The sequence below is a fragment of the Triturus cristatus genome, chromosome 4_1, assembly GCF_964204655.1.
Source record: "Triturus cristatus chromosome 4_1, aTriCri1.1, whole genome shotgun sequence".
NCBI lineage: Eukaryota > Metazoa > Chordata > Amphibia > Caudata > Salamandridae > Triturus > Triturus cristatus.
Window position 1 is genome coordinate 753,349,691 of NC_140585.1, and position 18,066 is coordinate 753,367,756.

The 18,066-nt window shown below is 42.9% G+C and overlaps 1 protein-coding gene across 1 annotated transcript in view; it reads right to left on the minus strand.

The window, feature by feature from the left end:
• The window catches only part of UTP20 (UTP20 small subunit processome component), a 1,051,825-nt gene that overhangs the window by 490,203 nt on the left and 543,556 nt on the right, over positions 1–18,066 (minus strand). The window contains exons 36-37 of the mRNA XM_085653318.1: positions 9,424–9,579; positions 8,742–8,882 (exon numbers count right to left, since the gene is read on the minus strand). Of these exons, the coding sequence (XP_085509444.1) occupies positions 8,742–8,882; positions 9,424–9,579 (297 nt within the window). The remainder of the gene's footprint in view (positions 1–8,741; positions 8,883–9,423; positions 9,580–18,066) is intronic.

The following is an 18,066-nucleotide window of genomic DNA, read 5'->3' on the forward strand; positions in this document are numbered from 1 at the left end:
ACAAATAAAAGGCATTGTCAAATGCGAGACCTACTGCATTGCAAATGCTTGTTTTTTAAAAACTTTTTATTGTGCGGTATCCCTTATTTTAATAGAATTCTTCATGAATTTCTTCCAATCGCTTCTTGTATAGTGCTATTTATACTGTTGTTTTCAATCCATTCTCCGATTCTTCACAGAGCACCTGACAGTATTTTCACTGTATTGATAAGTAAGATTACCCAAGCAATATGTGCCTCATCTTTTCGAAAAATGATATAATCTAGGAAAATCCTCGTCTCATTTATCACAATATACCAAATTGGTGTTGGAAGTATTCAGCCATGATAGCTCTGTGTAGGGCTGCCTTCTACTGCTTCTTCTTCAGTGCTGATGAAGACGCTCATTCATCTTGGAGATTACTTGATGGAGTACTGCTGTTATCCCCTGAAAATTATGGGGGTTCGTTGGATTTTAGTGATCATGTCTTTGCTGTCAAAGCTCAGGCATTGAAATTCCGCCATCTTGCTGATGCTGTTGAACAAGATTCTGTAAGGTGCATCAGAATCAAATGTAACAATTGTTTGTGCCACTAGAACTAAGCAGCATCTAACAGAGGGGCTACAATCAGGGTGAAACCAACCTTGTGTTGCCTGCCTTCTGTTTCAAAAAAGGTTTGGCTCGGCAGTTTGCGCTGGCATGTATCTAATGGAGCAGGATCAATGCTGATTTGCATACATCTGGGTCTAATCTGACATGGCGAGTATAATGAGAATGGACTGGGATTCAGCCTCGAATAATTACCAGTGACTAAAATTAGTTCAAGTATTTCACCAGCTGCTGATTTGTTTAGTTCATAAATTATAATGGGCATTTTAAAGCTCCTAGCACAGCTGACTATAAACTGAAAAGATGTGTGATAACTTCTGAAAATTGCAGGATCGAGCAATAGACTATTTTAGAACACGTAGAGAAGCCAGTGCAATTACATGATCAAAAGGACCAGTTCTAGTACATCTTAATTTTGTCAGACCTACAGGCATACTGTATTAAATTCACTATGTCAGTGCTCCGCCGTACATCAGAATCTCCTGTGCAAGTTTGAGCAATATAATAATGTCACAACTCAGATTATAAAAGTATCCTCTCACCAAAAACAGACCAACCCTACCTTATGAATGTTCTACTATATGAATCACCTAGCAGATAAATTTATTCTGAAGGTTTCTAAACAATCTAATCAGGAAGGATTTAATTATATCAATCTAAATTTAGATTTATGGCCTTTTCTCAATTTTGTCAGAATTATCAGACAGAAAAACCTTACTGAGGGAAATACAGTTACTGCAACAGGCATGTGTGAGAAGGAATATGCTACTTACCAGTATGCATCTGTTCTTGGCATGTAGAGCTGCAGAGCCACACACTTAGGATAAGATCGCCATCTGGTGTTGGGCTCGGATGCTTGCAGGTTGTTGTTGTCTTCGGAAGAAGTCTTTGGTCACGAGATAGGTGACTCCCTTGGACTACAGTGCGCATGGGCATCCACTCCATCCTCAGATTGTTTTTCGCCATGATGGGAAATGATGGAGTATGTAAAAAGAAAGAAAAGGATGTCCATGTGTAATGTCTAATTAAGACAATGCTGGAACAGATACAGGTCCCGGGGAGGCGGGTTGGCGTGTGTGGCTCTGCAGCTCTACATGCCAAGAACAGATGCATACTGGTAAGTAGCATATTCCGTTCGAGGCATATGAGCTACAGATCACACACTTAGGATAGACTATACAGCAGTGTCTCCCCTAGCGGTGGTCAGCTGTATCTGTTGCAGCAGTTTGGAATAAGGTTTTAAGGACAGCCTGCACCACGGAAGCTTGTTGTTTTGCTTGCACATCAACACAGTAATGTTTAGTGAAGGTGTGTGTTGTAGACCATGTGGCTGCCTTACAAATATCTTTTAAGGGAATGTTTCCTAAGAATGCCATAGAAGCCCCTATTTTGCGTGTGGAGTGCGCTCTAGGGGGAACTGTTAGAGTGCGTTTAGCTTTTTGATAACATATTTGGATACATTTAACTATCCACCTGGCTATCCCTGATTTTGAAATGGGGTTGCCTTTATGTGGTGGAGAGAAAGCAACAAACAATTGTTTGGTTTTGCAGAAAGATTTAGTCCTGTCAATGTAATAAAGTAGGGCTCTTTTAACGTCTAAGGTGTGAAGAGCTCTTTCAGCTACGGAGTCTGGACTTGGGAAGAACACCGGTAGCTCGACTGATTGGTTAAGATGGAATGGAGAAATGACCTTTGACAGGAATTTTGGATTTGTTCTAAGAACCACTTTGTTACGATGCAGTTGTAGGAATGGTTCTTGTATGGTTAAAGCCTGGATCTCACTCACCCTTCTAAGGGATGTGATAGCAATAAGGAAAGCTACTTTCCATGTAAGGAATTGTAGTTCACATCTATGCAGGGGTTCAAATGGGGGACCCATGAGCCTTGTAAGAACAATGTTTAGATTCCACACTGGGGAGGGTGGTAATCTTGGAGGAATGATCCTTTTAAGACCTTCCATGAAGGCTTTGATTGCAGGCACTTTAAATAGTGACAAGTGTTGTCTATTTTGTAAGTAGGCAGCTAAAGCTGCTAGGTGGAGACGTATGGATGAGTACGCTAAATTACATGTTTGCAAGTGTAGTAAGTAGCAAATGATGTTTTGGATGGAAGCATTTAGTGGGTGTATGTTATTATTAGTGCAGTAAATGGCAAATCTTTTCCATTTTGCAGCGTAACAGGCTCTAGTGGTAGGTCGTCTGGCCTCTTTTATAATATTCATGCAGTCTGGAGGTAGGTTGAGGTAACCGAACTCTAAGACTTCAGGAGCCAGATCGCTAGGTTCAGTTGATGGGGATCTGGGTGTCTGATTTCTCCATGGTTCTGTGTTAATAGGGACGGGGAGAGGCACAGTTTTTGGTGTGGAACTAGAGAGAGTTCCAGGACCGTTGTGAACCAGGTCTGGCGTGCCCATGTGGGAGGTACTAATATGAGCTTGAGAGACTGCTGCCTGAGTTTGCGTACTACAAACGGAATGAGTGGGAGAGGTGGAAAAGCGTACGCAAATCTGCCTGACCAGTTCATCCATATTGCATTGCCCTTCGACTGTGGGTGGGGAAACCTGGCGGCGAAGGTTGGGCATTTTGCGTTTTCGGATGTGGCGAACAGGTCTATGTCTGGTTGGCCCCATTTTTGGAAGAATGGGAGTAGGAGTTGTGGGTGTAATTCCCATTCGTGGATCTGTTGGGTTTGGCGACTTAACAAGTCGGCAATCTGATTGTGAACTCCTGGAAGGTGTTCTGCTAGTAGGTAGATATTCTGGGGAATTGCCCATCTCCAAATGTTCTGTGCGAGCTGGGAAAGCTGGAGAGAATGTGTGCCCCCCTGTTTTTGTATACAATACATGGCTGTCATGTTGTCTGTGCGGATCAGGACAGCTTTGTTCTTTAGATGTAATTGAAATGATTTTAGTGCTAGGAACACTGCCAGTAGTTCCAGGTAATTGATATGGAGCACTTTCTGTTGGGTGGTCCATTTGCCCTGAGTGGTGTGTCCCAGGAGATGGGCGGCCCACCCTGTGAGGGATGCGTCGGTTGTCAGCACTATCTGTAGAAGAGGCTCTAAGAACGGCCGCCCTTTGGACAGGTTTATGGTGTTCCACCATTTTAGGGAGCGATGTGAGCGGCTGTCTACTAACACCAGATCCGTAAGTTGTCCGTGAGCCTGATTCCACTGTTGTACTAGACATTCCTGTAAGGGGCGCATCTGAAGTCTTGCATAAGGCACAATGAAGATGCATGACCACATCATGCCTATGAGTTGCATGAACACTCTTGCTGGGAGAGAGTGTTGGGGTAGAAATTTTAAGATGAGAGCTTGTATATTGGCTATCCTGGCTGGGCTGGGGAAAGCTATAGCCTTGGAGGTATTTATGGTGGCTCCCAGATATTGCTGTATTTGGGAGGGTTGTAGTCGAGATTTGGGATAGTTGATGGTGAATCCCAAGTTCTGTAAAATTTGAATAGTTTGGTGGGTGTGTAGAACGCATTTGTGGAGTGAATTGGCTTTTATGAGCCAATCGTCCAGATATGGGAAGATGTGAATTTGTTGTCTTCTGAGATGCGCTGCCACTACTGCTAGGCATTTGGTGAATACTCTGGGCACAGTTGTCACTCCGAATGGGAGTACTGTGAACTGATAATGTTGCCCGTCTACCATGAATCTTAGATACTTCCTGTGCGCAGGATGCATGGGAATGTGAAAATAGGCATCCTTGAGATCTAGTGTGGCAAGGAAGTCGCCTTGCTGTAGTAGTGGGAGCACTTGTTGAAGAGTGATCATATGAAAATGATCTGAGTGTATGTACTGATTTAGGAGTCTGAGGTCTAGTATAGGCCTTAATGTTTCGTCTCTTTTGGGGATTAGGAAGTAAAGAGAGTATACCCCTGTGCCCTGGTGTTGTAAGGGGACTGGCTCTATTGCGTGTTTGTGAAGCAATGAGAGAACCTCTAGTTTGAGTAGCGTAAGATGGTCTTGTGACATGGGACGCTGTTTGGGAGGTATGTGTGGGGGGGGATTTGTGAGTTCTAGGCAGTAACCATACTGGATAATTTGTCTTACCCACTTGTCTGTTGTAATGGAATTCCAGACAGGTAGGAACTGTTTGAGTCTTCCCCCGACTGGAGTGGAATGGTCTGGGGGAGTGGAGGAAAGTCACTGTTTAGTGGCGGGGGAGGTACGAGTGTTGGTGTTGCCTCGACCTCGTCCCTTGGTGTTATTTCCTCTATATCCTCCTCTAAAATATCCTCTATTGGAGGATGTTTGTGTAGAGTTTTTGTTGGAGGAGGTGTCTGCTCCAGTAGTTTTGGATGCCCCTCTATAGAAGGAGCGTCGAAAGGAGCCACGAGGTTGTGGAGACTGCAATGCTCCCATAGATTTAGCAGTCTCTGTATCTTTTTTCATTTTTTCTAGTGCAGTATCTACTGCTGGTCCAAACAATTGGTCTTGATTAAATGGTTGGCCGAGTATGGTACTTTGTACTTCTGGTTTGAAGCCTGAAATACGTAGCCATGCATGGCGTCTAAGAAGTACGCATGTATTTATTGCTCTAGAGGCAGTGTCAGCGGCGTCAAGAGCACACTTAATTGAGGCATTAGAGATGTGCTTTCCCTCTTGTATAAGGTCATTTGCCTGGGCCTTGTATTGGTCTGGTAAGTGTTGTAGAAGGTCTTCTAACTGATCATAGTGAGCTCTATCATAGCGTGCTAATAGGGCTTGTGTATTGGCAATACGTCAATGGTTAGCTGCTTGTGCTGCTACCCTTTTGCCTGAGGCTTCTAAAAGTTTGGATTCTTTGTCTGGGGGCGGTGTATCTCCTGTTGTTTGGGAGTTAGCCCATTTCCTTGCATTGGAAACAACTAAAGAACTAGAGGGAGCTGTCCTTTAATGTAAGGAGGATCTTCTGGGGCAGGTCTATATATTTTTTCAATTCGAGGGTTAAGTACCTTGGCCCGTACGGGGTCTTTAAAAACTTCAGTGGCGTGATTGATGACCCCTTTAATCATGGGTAAAATCTGAACTGATTTTTGGGACTGCTCAAAGGTGTCTAGGAGGAAGTCTTCCTCGGGTGCATCAGAGTGCATGGTGACGCCATGGTAAAGTGCTGCCCTATGCACTAGTTGTCCGAACCCTAGGTGGTCATCTGGGGGTGAGGGTTTTGAAGGATATGTAGTAGAGTCAGGTATATCCGGCAGGGGGTAAGCCCAGTCGTCTAGTGGTACAGCATCCGGATTTGTGAAAGGATCATTAAGATCATCCGGATCCACCCCTCCCGCTAGGTCGTCATAATCATCCTGTGGAGGTGGTGTATGTGAAGGAGATGGAAGAGGTAGTGGAGGTGGGGAGGGGGGGTTAATAGGTGAGACAGGAGAGGAAGGAGGAATGGATGAGGTAGCCGAATCCTTCTTCTTTACAGGAGCTGGAGAAGGTGTTGTGTCCAGCTTCTTTTTCTTATATGGCACAGCAGTGACATGTCCTGTTTTTGGATTAATATAGATCCTTTTTTGTGTTGGATCTGGCCGGAAAAGTTCTTGTTCTTCCGGAAGAGGCTTTGGCGCCGATCTAGGTTTAGGGTGATCGGAAGAGTGTTTGGCTTTAGGAGTTGTGGGAGTGTCCTTATCCGGTTGTTTTGGCACTGATGATGATTTCGGTGCCGATGAAGGTTTCGGTGCCGATGAAGGTTTCGGTGCCGAAGTGGAGTCTTTGGGTTTGGGAGCCTTCGGTGCCGGTTTATCTACGGGCCTGGAAGGTTTCGGTGCCGGAGTTCCCGGAGCCGGTCTCGGTGCCGAGAGGTCTTGCGCTTTCGGTGCCGAAGGTGTTGGTGGGACAATAATATGTGGTTTGCTCGGAGCCGAGCCACCGGAAGGCTTGTATTTCTTCGGAGCCGAGCTCGAAGGCGGGGCTTCTGAAGGTTGTTTTCGGTCGCGACTGGGTCAGCTGGCGAAGTCTTGACCAATGCCTTTTTTGGAGGGGTTGGGGTAAGGATATCAGTACTCACGCGTTGCCCCGGAGTAATGGGGTCGTCTGCTTCTGATATAATTTGAAGCTCCACGGAATCTTCTTCCGGGACATCGGGACCCTTGTTGAAGATGTCCTCCGGTTCCGGGGCTGGTCTGTGTGTCATGATATGGCGATGAGCTCTTCGATCTCGAATGGTCTTCTTCGGGCGAGTGGGTTTCTGTTGCAGTAAAACCCCCCCAGAGCATCACTGACCCTGGGAGACCACTGAGTCTTGCCCCAGAACCCTAACTTCAAAGACCGAATACTTACCTCGAAACCGATAACCTGTTTTTCCTCATAGGATAACATTGACACTTTTTCTCCCAAAAAGTTTCCAAGTGTCGACTTTTGAAAACTAAGAATATTCCTTAAAAATCGCACACATAACCTAACCGAATTTTCTCAACTGTTTGCCGGAAAGGTCCCAGTGCTGAACCCAGGTGTCCAGCACTGAGTAAGAAAAGTAACTAAAAAGTAACTTACCTGTGAATTGAATTTCCTTCCATAGGATAACATTGGAGGTTCTTTGTGAAAAAGGTTCTAAGTGTCAACTTTTGAAATACAAGAATATTCTTTAAAAATCGTACAAACTACAAAAACGTAATTACTTTCATGTTTTAAGTAGATGTCCCAGTGCTGAATCTAGGAGTTACAAAAGTAACGCAAAAGTAACTTACCTGCAATTTACAGGAAAAGCCTATGTATTTAAAGTACTGGTTCAAGAAGTTATAAAGTGTGGACTTTTGAAATCTGAAAATATTCTTTAAAAATCGGAATTACCAGTTTTAAGTAAATGTCCCAGTGCTGAACATAGGAGTCTAGCATTGGATTACAAGAGTAACGCAAAAGTCATTTTACATGCATTTACTTTAAAAAGTCATTCATTTCAAAGTACTACATTTACTAACTATTGCAACCTACTGCATCCCCTGTAAATCCAATACAACCTTCATTGCTTTTTAAAACGGTTGACAACAAGTAACTTATTACTGAAAAGAATTGAATGCTTACCCCTATCAGGCTTGCTTGCTTCTAATAAAATAACAGTATATCCTTTTATACAAAACCAATAGGCCTAGAGTTTAGTCCTTGAGTGTGTGAATTCATTTGATGGCTGAGTGTGTACATCAAACACTGTCCTCTGATACTGTCTTACTGCTCGACCAAGCTACCACTTTAGAGAGTAAGGTTCTATCTAACTTTAAACTCTGCCAAACCTCTGGAGACCCTTGGACTCTATACACACTGTACCTCACTTTGGTGCAGTATAAATAGAGCCAGTTTCTTACAGCATGTGATTTCACTTTTACCAAACACTAAAACTCCATGTGATTCCTCTGTCCAACGGGCTTTTTCCTGCATATATTACTCAAGGGAATACTAGGAAGTGTATTTGGAAAAAACATGACAACCTGCAATTTGCACCCTGAATTGGAATGTGAACTTGGATGCAAATTTTATTTTGGCTTAATTAGGATTAACCATTTTAATGTGGAATGAGCTCATTAATGTTTTAACGACAATAAATACAACTAACATTAGCCTGTATAAAATTTTCACTGTAGGTTACACACAGCACTGTTACCTCATAAGGTTTACAGCAATCGGAAATCTACAATGCTTTCACAAAACTATTACCTTTAAAATCTCTGTACAATTTATTTAGGTTTGCTAATTTGTAATAGGAAAATCTTACCCCTGTACACTTTTCTTATTTCTTTCTATTCTGCAGGTTAGCCTGTTACGAAGAGCTCTCAATTCTCACAGATGTGTATCTTGTAAGGAGTAAAACATTTTCAGGGCATGGATAATGGTGGATAAGAATGTGTGTGTCCAGGGTCCACGTGGCAAAAGAAGACACAGATAAGTTGACATTTCAACATTCCAAACAATACATGTTTTAGACGACTGAGTCAACTGTTTAGTGCTTCAGGTCCTTGACAGATTGGAATCAGTTTATGTTTGTGTTACTAACTGCATCTACACACACAAGTGAAAATAATACAGAATGTTTATAAAGAAGTAGGTGGTGAAAGACAGCTTTTCGCTTCACCTTAGTCATCAGGCATGCAATTTACTGAACGTGTGCCAAACAAACAATCTTACACTGAATCTAGTTTCTGGAAAATGTGAATTGTTAAACAAGTATTCATACCTGAATATGCTTCATATTCTCAAAGAAGTCCATCTCTGGATCATTGTAGTCAGTGAGTTGCACCAAATCCTCAAACTCTGGGTGATTTGGGAAGGTACGAATCAAGCAGGACAGTAATGTTGTGTAATCTTGTTGGATGTTCTGCAAAAATGATGTCAAGGGTAATATGTATAATTATATGTACATATATATTTCAGTATAAAACTGGTCAAAACTATATCTTGAGGCTGAACAAAAAAAGTTTGTAAACAGTAAGGTGGAGCGACAGGAAATAATGAGTAGATATGCACATTACAGACACTGTTCCATGGTTTAGAAACCACTACAGGATAATAGACCAGTAAGTTTGCAAGGGACTACCTTTACTATTTAAAAGTAAACAAAGGAGTGGGGAGAGGATGTGGCCTAACGGCTAGGGTGGTCGACCTCGAAGCTGGGCAACTGGGCTCGAGTCTCGAGTCTTGGCTGGGACGCTCAACATCCTGTGATGCTGGACAAATTACTTAGCCTCCCCGTGCCTAACAAAAAATTAATGTGTCCGTCTGCAACGCAACTGGTGCTCATGTAAAGCTATTGGATAACTTCGAGTCTAGTGAGCACTATATAAAACTCCAACCCCCACCAAAAAAGGACTATCCGGTTAGCCTCTAAGGCACTAGCAGCTGATTTTGTATATACTTACCTCAGCCTTGCTCTTCAGCCCTCTACGGATACTTTCCAGAAGAGTCTGTTGAATAATTTCACGGTACTCCTCCTCATTGTAACCTAGTTTGGCTAGCTGGCCAATGATGCTCATCAAACATAGGCTGGCATTATCGCTTAAAGTCATCTCACCCAGCTGGAAAATAAATATATGTAATTGGTACTTTCACAACCTGTTCGCTGAATAAAGCAAATAGCACACAAAGCACTACCCAGTAATGTTCCCTTACGTTGAAAGGGGACTACATTTACACTTTATTGCATTTCTTCAATAATACCTCACAGTTTCCCAAATGTTTATATTTGGATTTTATACAAATCTAGCACTCAAAGAGACTCTTTCTCCAAAGAACATGAGGTTTGGTATTTGTGGACCACTGATGCAAATTACATACAAAACAATTGGTTGCACATTTATGATATTCAAGATAACATTTACAGAGAGATTCAACCATTCTTAGTCTTAGTTAAGCACGGTATCCTATCTTTTTACACACTACACCCAACCGAGACAGCTGTCAGATTGAGAAACAAACCACATGACAGTCTTCTCATTATTTTATGAGATTTGTAGTAACCAGACCCTGGGTTGATATTAAACACAGTATGCTCTAGCTGTAGATCTCACTCAAACTGGGTTTTATGAAATAATTTATAAATGGACGGTTGTCAGCTCTGTAGCCAGTTGCAGGATCCTTGCAAATCACATTTCTTTCCTTTTAAAGGACTAACACTGCATTTAACAAAGTTATAGGATTGGGCACAGGTGCACAATAGACTAAGTAGATTCAAATGCACCATTACTACTGCCAAGTCCGGCTGTATCTGGTTTGCTTTATCCTAGATTCTTAAAAACACAGCATGAAGACTATGTATTCAAGATATTACAAATTAAACAAGCAATGACTGACTAAATGACTAATAAATAATTTTTCTTTTCCAAGGTTCTAGTATACCCATAAATGAAGAAAAATTAAAAAGAATTGAGTGGGCAATCGGGGACGAGCCCACAATATAGGAACCAATATCTATAATTATCGGCAATAAGATAAAGACAAAGAGTCCACCTAGATTATTGGACACAATCACCTTTTACTGAGGCCAATTCAAACAATGGACAAACATGAAAAGTCTATATGGAGAGGGCACTCCCATACAAGAACAACAAGCATTCCAACATAAGGGTAGCTGCAAAGGACTTAAGAAATGGGAAGAGAGAGGGATAATTCAGATGGGAGACCTCTATGGGAATTAACAAGTTTGAATTTTAGTGTCCTGGTTAATGAATATGTGGCACTGGAGGGACATATTTTGCTGTATGAAGCGGCAACAGTTGCAATGCAGCAAGTATATAAGGTGGGAGGTTCAGAGCCACACATGTCCCAGGTCTGCATGGACATGGTGAAGGCAACAACAACACTTTACAGAGACATGCAATGACCGGTAAAAGGAATGGTAAATAACAAAGGAAAAATAAGGCACAGGTGTTGGTAGACTAAGATGACAGAAACTAGGAAGGCATTCTGATCAGTGCATCACAGACCTCTAGAAATGCTAGATTTAAGCTAATTCTTTAGAATTATTTTCATAGGACTTACAGAACACTCAAAAGGACCAATAAAGGACACCCAGAGGCACAGGGCTGCTGCCCTAGATGTATGGAAATAGATCCAGACTTATCACATGATATGGAACTGTCCAAACGTCACAACATATTGGAAAACACTCATACGTCAACAAAAAGAAGCCACCAACAGACAGTTTGTACTGCAGATGTATGTTTGTATGCCACTCCAAAGAGGAACACTTGTAAATGCATAGATCTTGTGTTTTTTAGTCAAGAGGCAAATAGAATTGAATTGGAATGCTAAGGAAGAGCATAGTATGCTGAAATGGCAGTAAAGTCCTGAAATGGACGCTTCCATATAAAAAATACAAAAGGGAATAAGAAAGCCTGAGTTTGTGCAACCAAAGGAAACAATAATAATTGAGTTCATGGGTGGAGACTTAGAAAACAAACATCCCAAAGACTGAGAAATGAAAGCTTTGTGCCTCTCAAGAATCATAGGGTTGTAACGGAGAGGCATAATGAAGAGAACGCCCTAACGGGGGAAGTCTGAACAAAAACTGCTTGAGGTGTCGCAAAGTCAAAGTCTGTACTGACAGACCTAACACCTCCCCTTTGAATGGCCATGTTACGGAATAGCTAATTAAATATGCATGCAGCGATATATACTTGTAATTAGGTGCGGAGTGAGAATATTAAAGATACTGTGGTTTTTACTTTAGATTTTTTTTTTTTTTAAATCACCCTTGGGGTTTATTCACCAAAGATGGAAATTAATGTTTTGCAGCATGACTTCTTTTCTGGATTCACATACAGTGATTATTCCGCCATCTAGTTGTTAGGTCCAAAAACGTATTAGTCCTCTTTTTCTCTTCACTCCATTTTATTTCTTCTTTCTGGGAGCAGCCTGCAGCCATTTGATGCTATGTCCCTCCTCCTGCGATGTCAGAGGTGCTCCCTGGAAGCCTACGTAGGTGTCGCCATCTTCAGATTCTTTTTTCTGTCTCTGTGTCTGGAACCAATAGCTGAAGCTCTACGAACACCAAAGGAATCACTGAAGATAATAAGTAGGATCAAAGGATGGAAAGAAAGATAAAGAGTAAAGTGGTGAATATAGAACACCATAGAATATCACCGAAAGAAATAACCAGACCCCGTAAATCATTGACCACACAGTTGTAGAATTTACGGAAGGGATGAGAAAGCCACTTAAGGGAAATGGAGAACCCTCCCTTTAGATTCTGCCCAGAGTGCTCCAAAGGTTTGATCAAAAAGACAGTCACAAGGTCTGTAACCTCTGTGTTCTGGAGGCCCAAGGCAGGAGGAGTTGTAAAGCATGTGCAAAGCTAAGACCTAAAACCTTAAGAGTGAGAGAGAGGCAGCGGTGTGAACAGACAACAATGAATAGGCAGAGGGAGGTTAGCCCGTCACTTAGGGAACTCAGTCTGTTGAGTGATGAGGAGGACAACGTCGAGGAAGTAGAAGTGGCCCAAGCAGAAGGCTCTGACATTGAGGTGGAAGAGGATGATGAAATCAAGGCCAAGCAGCAGATAAAGAAACCCAGCGATGGGAACCCTTGAAAATAATTAGTAACATCAAAATAGACTTTTGAGGCTGTGCCGAAGACTTTGGACTAGAAGCAACACAAGACTGCTTCGGCGTCAAAGCACTTGGCGACAGAAGGAAAATCAAGATGGAAAGAGGAACCCCATGGATCCCGAAAGAGAGACACGAATGAAGGTCTGAGATGCCTTTGACATCGAAAGGTGATTGAGTGAAGGAGAGGGCCAAGGAAGATATGGCGGAGCTGCCGGAACCGAGAAAAAGAGTGTTGAATGTCAAACAGTGGACCCTCAAAATCGAAAGAAAGAAGAGAAGGCTCGAGGCCGAAATGGCGGCGATCCTTCAGTAAAGGAAAAATGTTGAGGCTTCCAAGAAGCAATTAAAAACCTCCTGGATGCCACCATGGGAAAAGAGTAGAGAGGAAGATAAGCATGATGGGCTGACCCACCAACTACTCCCGAACCACAAGTAGAAGAGCAGGAAATGGTCCTCTAGGAGGAGGACACGGAGAACAAGGGGATCCTCCATGACGCCGAAAGCAGTGACCAACAGTGGCAGGACCTCAAAATAGACACAGTGGTATAAGCCATTTATACATACCCCTTGACACCTTTGCAACCCAACAACATCATGATGTACAACGTCATAATGAAGAGGACGGCAGACAACTACGGAGAACAGCTAGAGGAAGAAGATTTAGGCTTCGTTCCTCCTAGAAACACTCCTACCATCCTAGAGCATCCTATGTTGCTAAGCATTCTAGCTCAAGGGAGGGAGGCCTGTAGAGAGCCAGCATCTTGCAAGGCAGTAACACCAAGGATAGAGAAGAAATACAAACATTTTTTTAACGATCCTGTCTACATAAAGGGCACTGCACTGGGGTATTCCATAATTGTGGCCACAGCAAGAAAGAGGGTGAATGTCCCAACATCCACTGGACCCAGCCAAAGAAGGAAAGCAAGACAGGGGAGATGGTAGGCCAAAAAGTTGAAAGAAGGGCTAAGACACACTCTAAAATCACAAACTCGAATCTTCTCCTAAATAGCTATGTTCACAGCCACTGGGAGGAGGCTGGATAATTCCTGAAACACCTCCTTGAACAGTTTCTAAAGAGCCGCACAGGCAGCAAAACAATAAAAAACATGCCTGAAATTGACTTTGGATGCAACGGATACAGTTGGTAGGCAACTGATAAATGGAACATCTATGAGCCTGGCTGACTGTGTCTGGATTTAGAAATGAGGTTCAGCTGAACATCATAAATATACCATTCTCGGGGCACAGCATTTTTTAATTCGATGTGGACAACACACTACAGCACATTAAGAAGGATAATGACATCACAAAGGCCATGGAGGCTTTGCAGTTCTGTGGACAGCCAAGGAGGGGAACACCACCAGCGAGAAGACCTGCAGGCGGGGAAGCTTTCATGCCAGTAGCCGCCTCAACAGCAAGGTGGTCAACAACAGCCCTTTGAGGGGTAGAGCCAGGGAAAGGGGGTAGCCTTCCAGAAATGCCAGCTCCTCCAGCTAGTGATTTAGCTTACCAGATGCAGCACTACATAACACCAGTGGGGGGCAGACTGACTACACTGAAAGAGGTCATCTTGCAACTGCATAGACCTAAAGGATGCTTATCTACACATCCCCAAGAACAGCAAACACAAAAAATACCCAAGGTTCATAGTCGACAGACACATTACCAATTCAGAGTGCTTCCGTTTAGGATCACATCAGCACCCAGAGTTTTCACAAAATGCTCCTCAGGTAGGCTGCAGTGGAGGCCAACCTGAGGAGAAAAGGAAAACATGTCTTCCTGCAACTAAATGACTGGCTAGTCAAGGCAAACTCATACGCACAATGTGAAAGGGACGCTAGGATAGTCATGGAAACTCTCCACAAACTAAGCTTCATAATCAGCCTTAAAAAAAACTCCACAAAGCCTCAGAGAGAAAAGATATGAGAGCAAAAATCAACACTGTAATGGCAAGAGGCTTCCCTGCCCTCATGAGTATTCAGGCAATTACAGACCAGGCTAATAACCATTCCCATTATCTATTCTAAAATAAGTGAACATAGACATGCAGCAATGTAAATCAAGAAAATGTTAAACATAAAACAAAATTATATATTGATATATATATATATATTTTATCAGTAAAAAGATATTACAGTCACTATATGTTAATTCTTATCACAGCTCAGACAAATACATACAAAATGCATAAAAGCTGTTAAAATCATATACGTTAATGAATTATAACATGTACACACTTATATTGTCAATATTCATCAATAATCTTGACTCAGTTTTGAATAAAGTTTTAAATATTGAAATGTGGATTTTTTTAATACAAATTGTGATAGTTGGATTTGATGGTCAAGGTTATTATTAATAAATATCTACAATATAAATATATACATGTTATAATTCTATTACTGTATAATGACTGCAATAAATATCTTGTTTTACTGATAAAAAAATACATTTATCAATATAGAATTTTGTTTTGTTTAACGTTTTCTTGATTTACATTGTTGCATGTTTATGTTCACTTGCGAATAGATAACAGGGTTGGTAATTATTTGTTCGGTATTGTCTTCTGCCCTTGTAGTAAAAAAAAAAAAACTTGTTATATATATATATATATAATATATTTTTAGGAGTGAAGAGGGAATTTCTGTTGTGTTAGTTAAACCTTCCTGAATTGAGGCAGTGATTGCCTGAGGTGTAAGGAAATGCCTCTTTTTATATCGTCACACAAAGTTTTTGGACTGATGCTGCTTGTTTGTTCGACACAGAGTGCACTGTGGCCTGCTATCCCAGATCTCAGTGTCTGTGCCATTACCCTTAAACTAATATATCAAAGTTTCTCATTCCAAATGGCTAAGGTAACTAACCTGGAAGTCCCTAGTAAATGGTACTCAGGGCACGTAAGTTGGAGACCCCCAAGAGGAATTGCAGCACTGGTTGTACCACCCTGGGTGTGGCACAAGTAAAACAAGACTCCCAGCCTGCCATTCGCAAGCTATTAACTGCGTGACCGTCTTTGCCATTTAAAGTAATGGCAAAACTAGACTTCCCCTGGTCATAGACGCTGGAAGTAAGAGTGTGGAGGGTGCTGCAGCAACCCCAAAAAAACCATGCTGGAGTTCAAAAGATGAATGAGCGACAAAGATGCCTATTTGTTTTTATCTTGTCACATTTGCTGTGCATTCAAAGACAGAGATCAACTGTCACACAATATCTTATTCTTTTAACATGTAGATTGGTGTTTACTTTTCGTTTTCTGACTGCAAAGTTAGAAGAATTGTAATGCTACTGTCTGACAATCTTGTTGGGAAACATCACATGTGAAAGGAAAGGTTTTAGGATGTCTGCTTTTTTGTTGTCTATTTTTAAATAACACACAACATTTAAACATCTGTAAATGAACTGTACAAATATTTCAATACATATCAGCAAGTAGGAAAGCATAAATTATTTACTTAATTTTCACTCTGTCGAATCTCCGCCCCCATCCCCCAACCCGGCCCCACCACCCCACTGCTCTTACCTGCATGGCCCGCTCCTGTGTTCCTTGTGTGTAGTTTGGATTATTCACCATCTCTTTAACTTCAGTGATGTAACACTGATTGCAGCACCCGCTCTCCAAATATTGTTCCAGCACCACTGCTCATGGTATATGTGTAAGTAACCCCCCTGTTAGTCCTATCGACTCCCACAGGCAGAACATGCAATTTTACATGTCATGGTAGTAAAAACGCGAAACAGTCATTTTTAACGTACAAAAGCTTGGTCGCCCAATTGGCGAGTACATAGTTAAGACTGTGAACCGCCCCCCCCCCCCCCGCCCCCCTCCTCTGTGCTAACTCTGGAGCCGTGCGACCATGGTGAGTCATTCAAGGTATCAAAGTACTTGTTACATTAAGTATGACATGATTCCCAGGTCGAAATAAATGTAATAAGTTGCAGTGTTCAACTTTAGCAAGTTTTAACTTGGTTGCCTATAGCCCCCTGTGCTCATAACATTGCACACAGGGTCCTATCGCCGAGACAGCATTCTGCCCTCCTGGGGAGATATGCTAACGACTCCCAGCAAAGGATACAATAGGGGCCTTCTCTGGAAGAAGGTGCCACCTCCCTCCTGCAAGAAGCAACACAGACGTTGGCTCAGAAGGCGAGCTTCAAAGGAGAAGCCAACTTTGAAGGGAAAATGGGTAACACTTGAGAGAGGGACTGCTCCACTGTTTAGGCAGAGAGGCTGGCACTTGAGACAGGAGAGGGGAAACAAGTTGCCAAACCGGTTTTCAGGGGTGTGGAGTCCCCTTTGGTAGCCACACCTCTGGGTTGGGCTAGGGAGCTCCACAAGCCGGAAGAGGGATCCTGCCATCTTGGAAGTGGGCAGAATGATGCATCCTGTGATGCCCAGATGTTACATTTCGCAGGAAGTGGTCATCGGGTAAAAGAGACTCTGGTAGCCCATTGGCCACCAACTGCATCCAACCCAGAGGTCATTTTCTGAACTTAAGTAGGGCATTCCTAGTACCTTGAACTCGGATCTCGACTGTACTGGAAAAAGGACCAAGCAAGGACTGCCCTGCTGCACCGTGGAACCGACAAAGAGAGGCTGCAACGTCATGGACTGCACCTGTTGAACTTGGTGACTTGCAAAGGAGAGGGACAGTGCCTGCTGTGTCCTGCTCGAGGGGGAAGTCTTCTCCAGAGCCCAGCCAAAGCTAAAAGACACCAAGGGTCAGTGAGCTGGACTCCTGTTGACAGCTCAAGGACACAACAGCTGGGAAGCCTGCTGGGGCAAGTTGGTCGCACAAAGTCTTCACCTTGCCGCCATGCAACACAGGGACCAGTGTCCGATGCACAAAGTTGCATCCGAGTTCGCTGAGCCCAGGAATATCATCGTGGTGCAGCGGGAACTCCCAGAGGACACATTATTGACCCAGGAAGGATTGGCCTGTGATCGAGATTCTGGGCGACCGGTAGTCCAGTGATGACTAGACTTCTGTCAGCACGGAGAGAGGGGCTTCGAGGGAAGTCAACCATGTGACCAGAATCACCTCATCCCCCTTTGTGGACTGAGGAGTAGTCGCAGCAAGACTCACGTTGACCGCACTGCATCCACAGCATCATTTGAACATCTTCAGCATCCCACTTCCCTTGCATCAGGACCACCTCCAAAGAAAAGCCCTTCAAAGGATAAGGATAAGAGTGCCTGGGACCGACTGATAACTCCTTCACCTGATGAGGCAACTGTTCCTGAGGGCGCTACTGGTACCTCTGACTGCTTCTCTACTGGAGTTGGTCACACAAAGTGACTCTAAGTGACCACATTGCAGCTAGCCTAAAGTTTTTGCTGGAAAGGTTTCTAAGCGTCAAATTCATTGGATTTGCCAGAGCTTGTTCGTGGCATATTTGTTGATTTTGCCAGTGCTTTTTCGCAGTTGACTGAAATGCTTTGATTTTCTATTCCTTGTA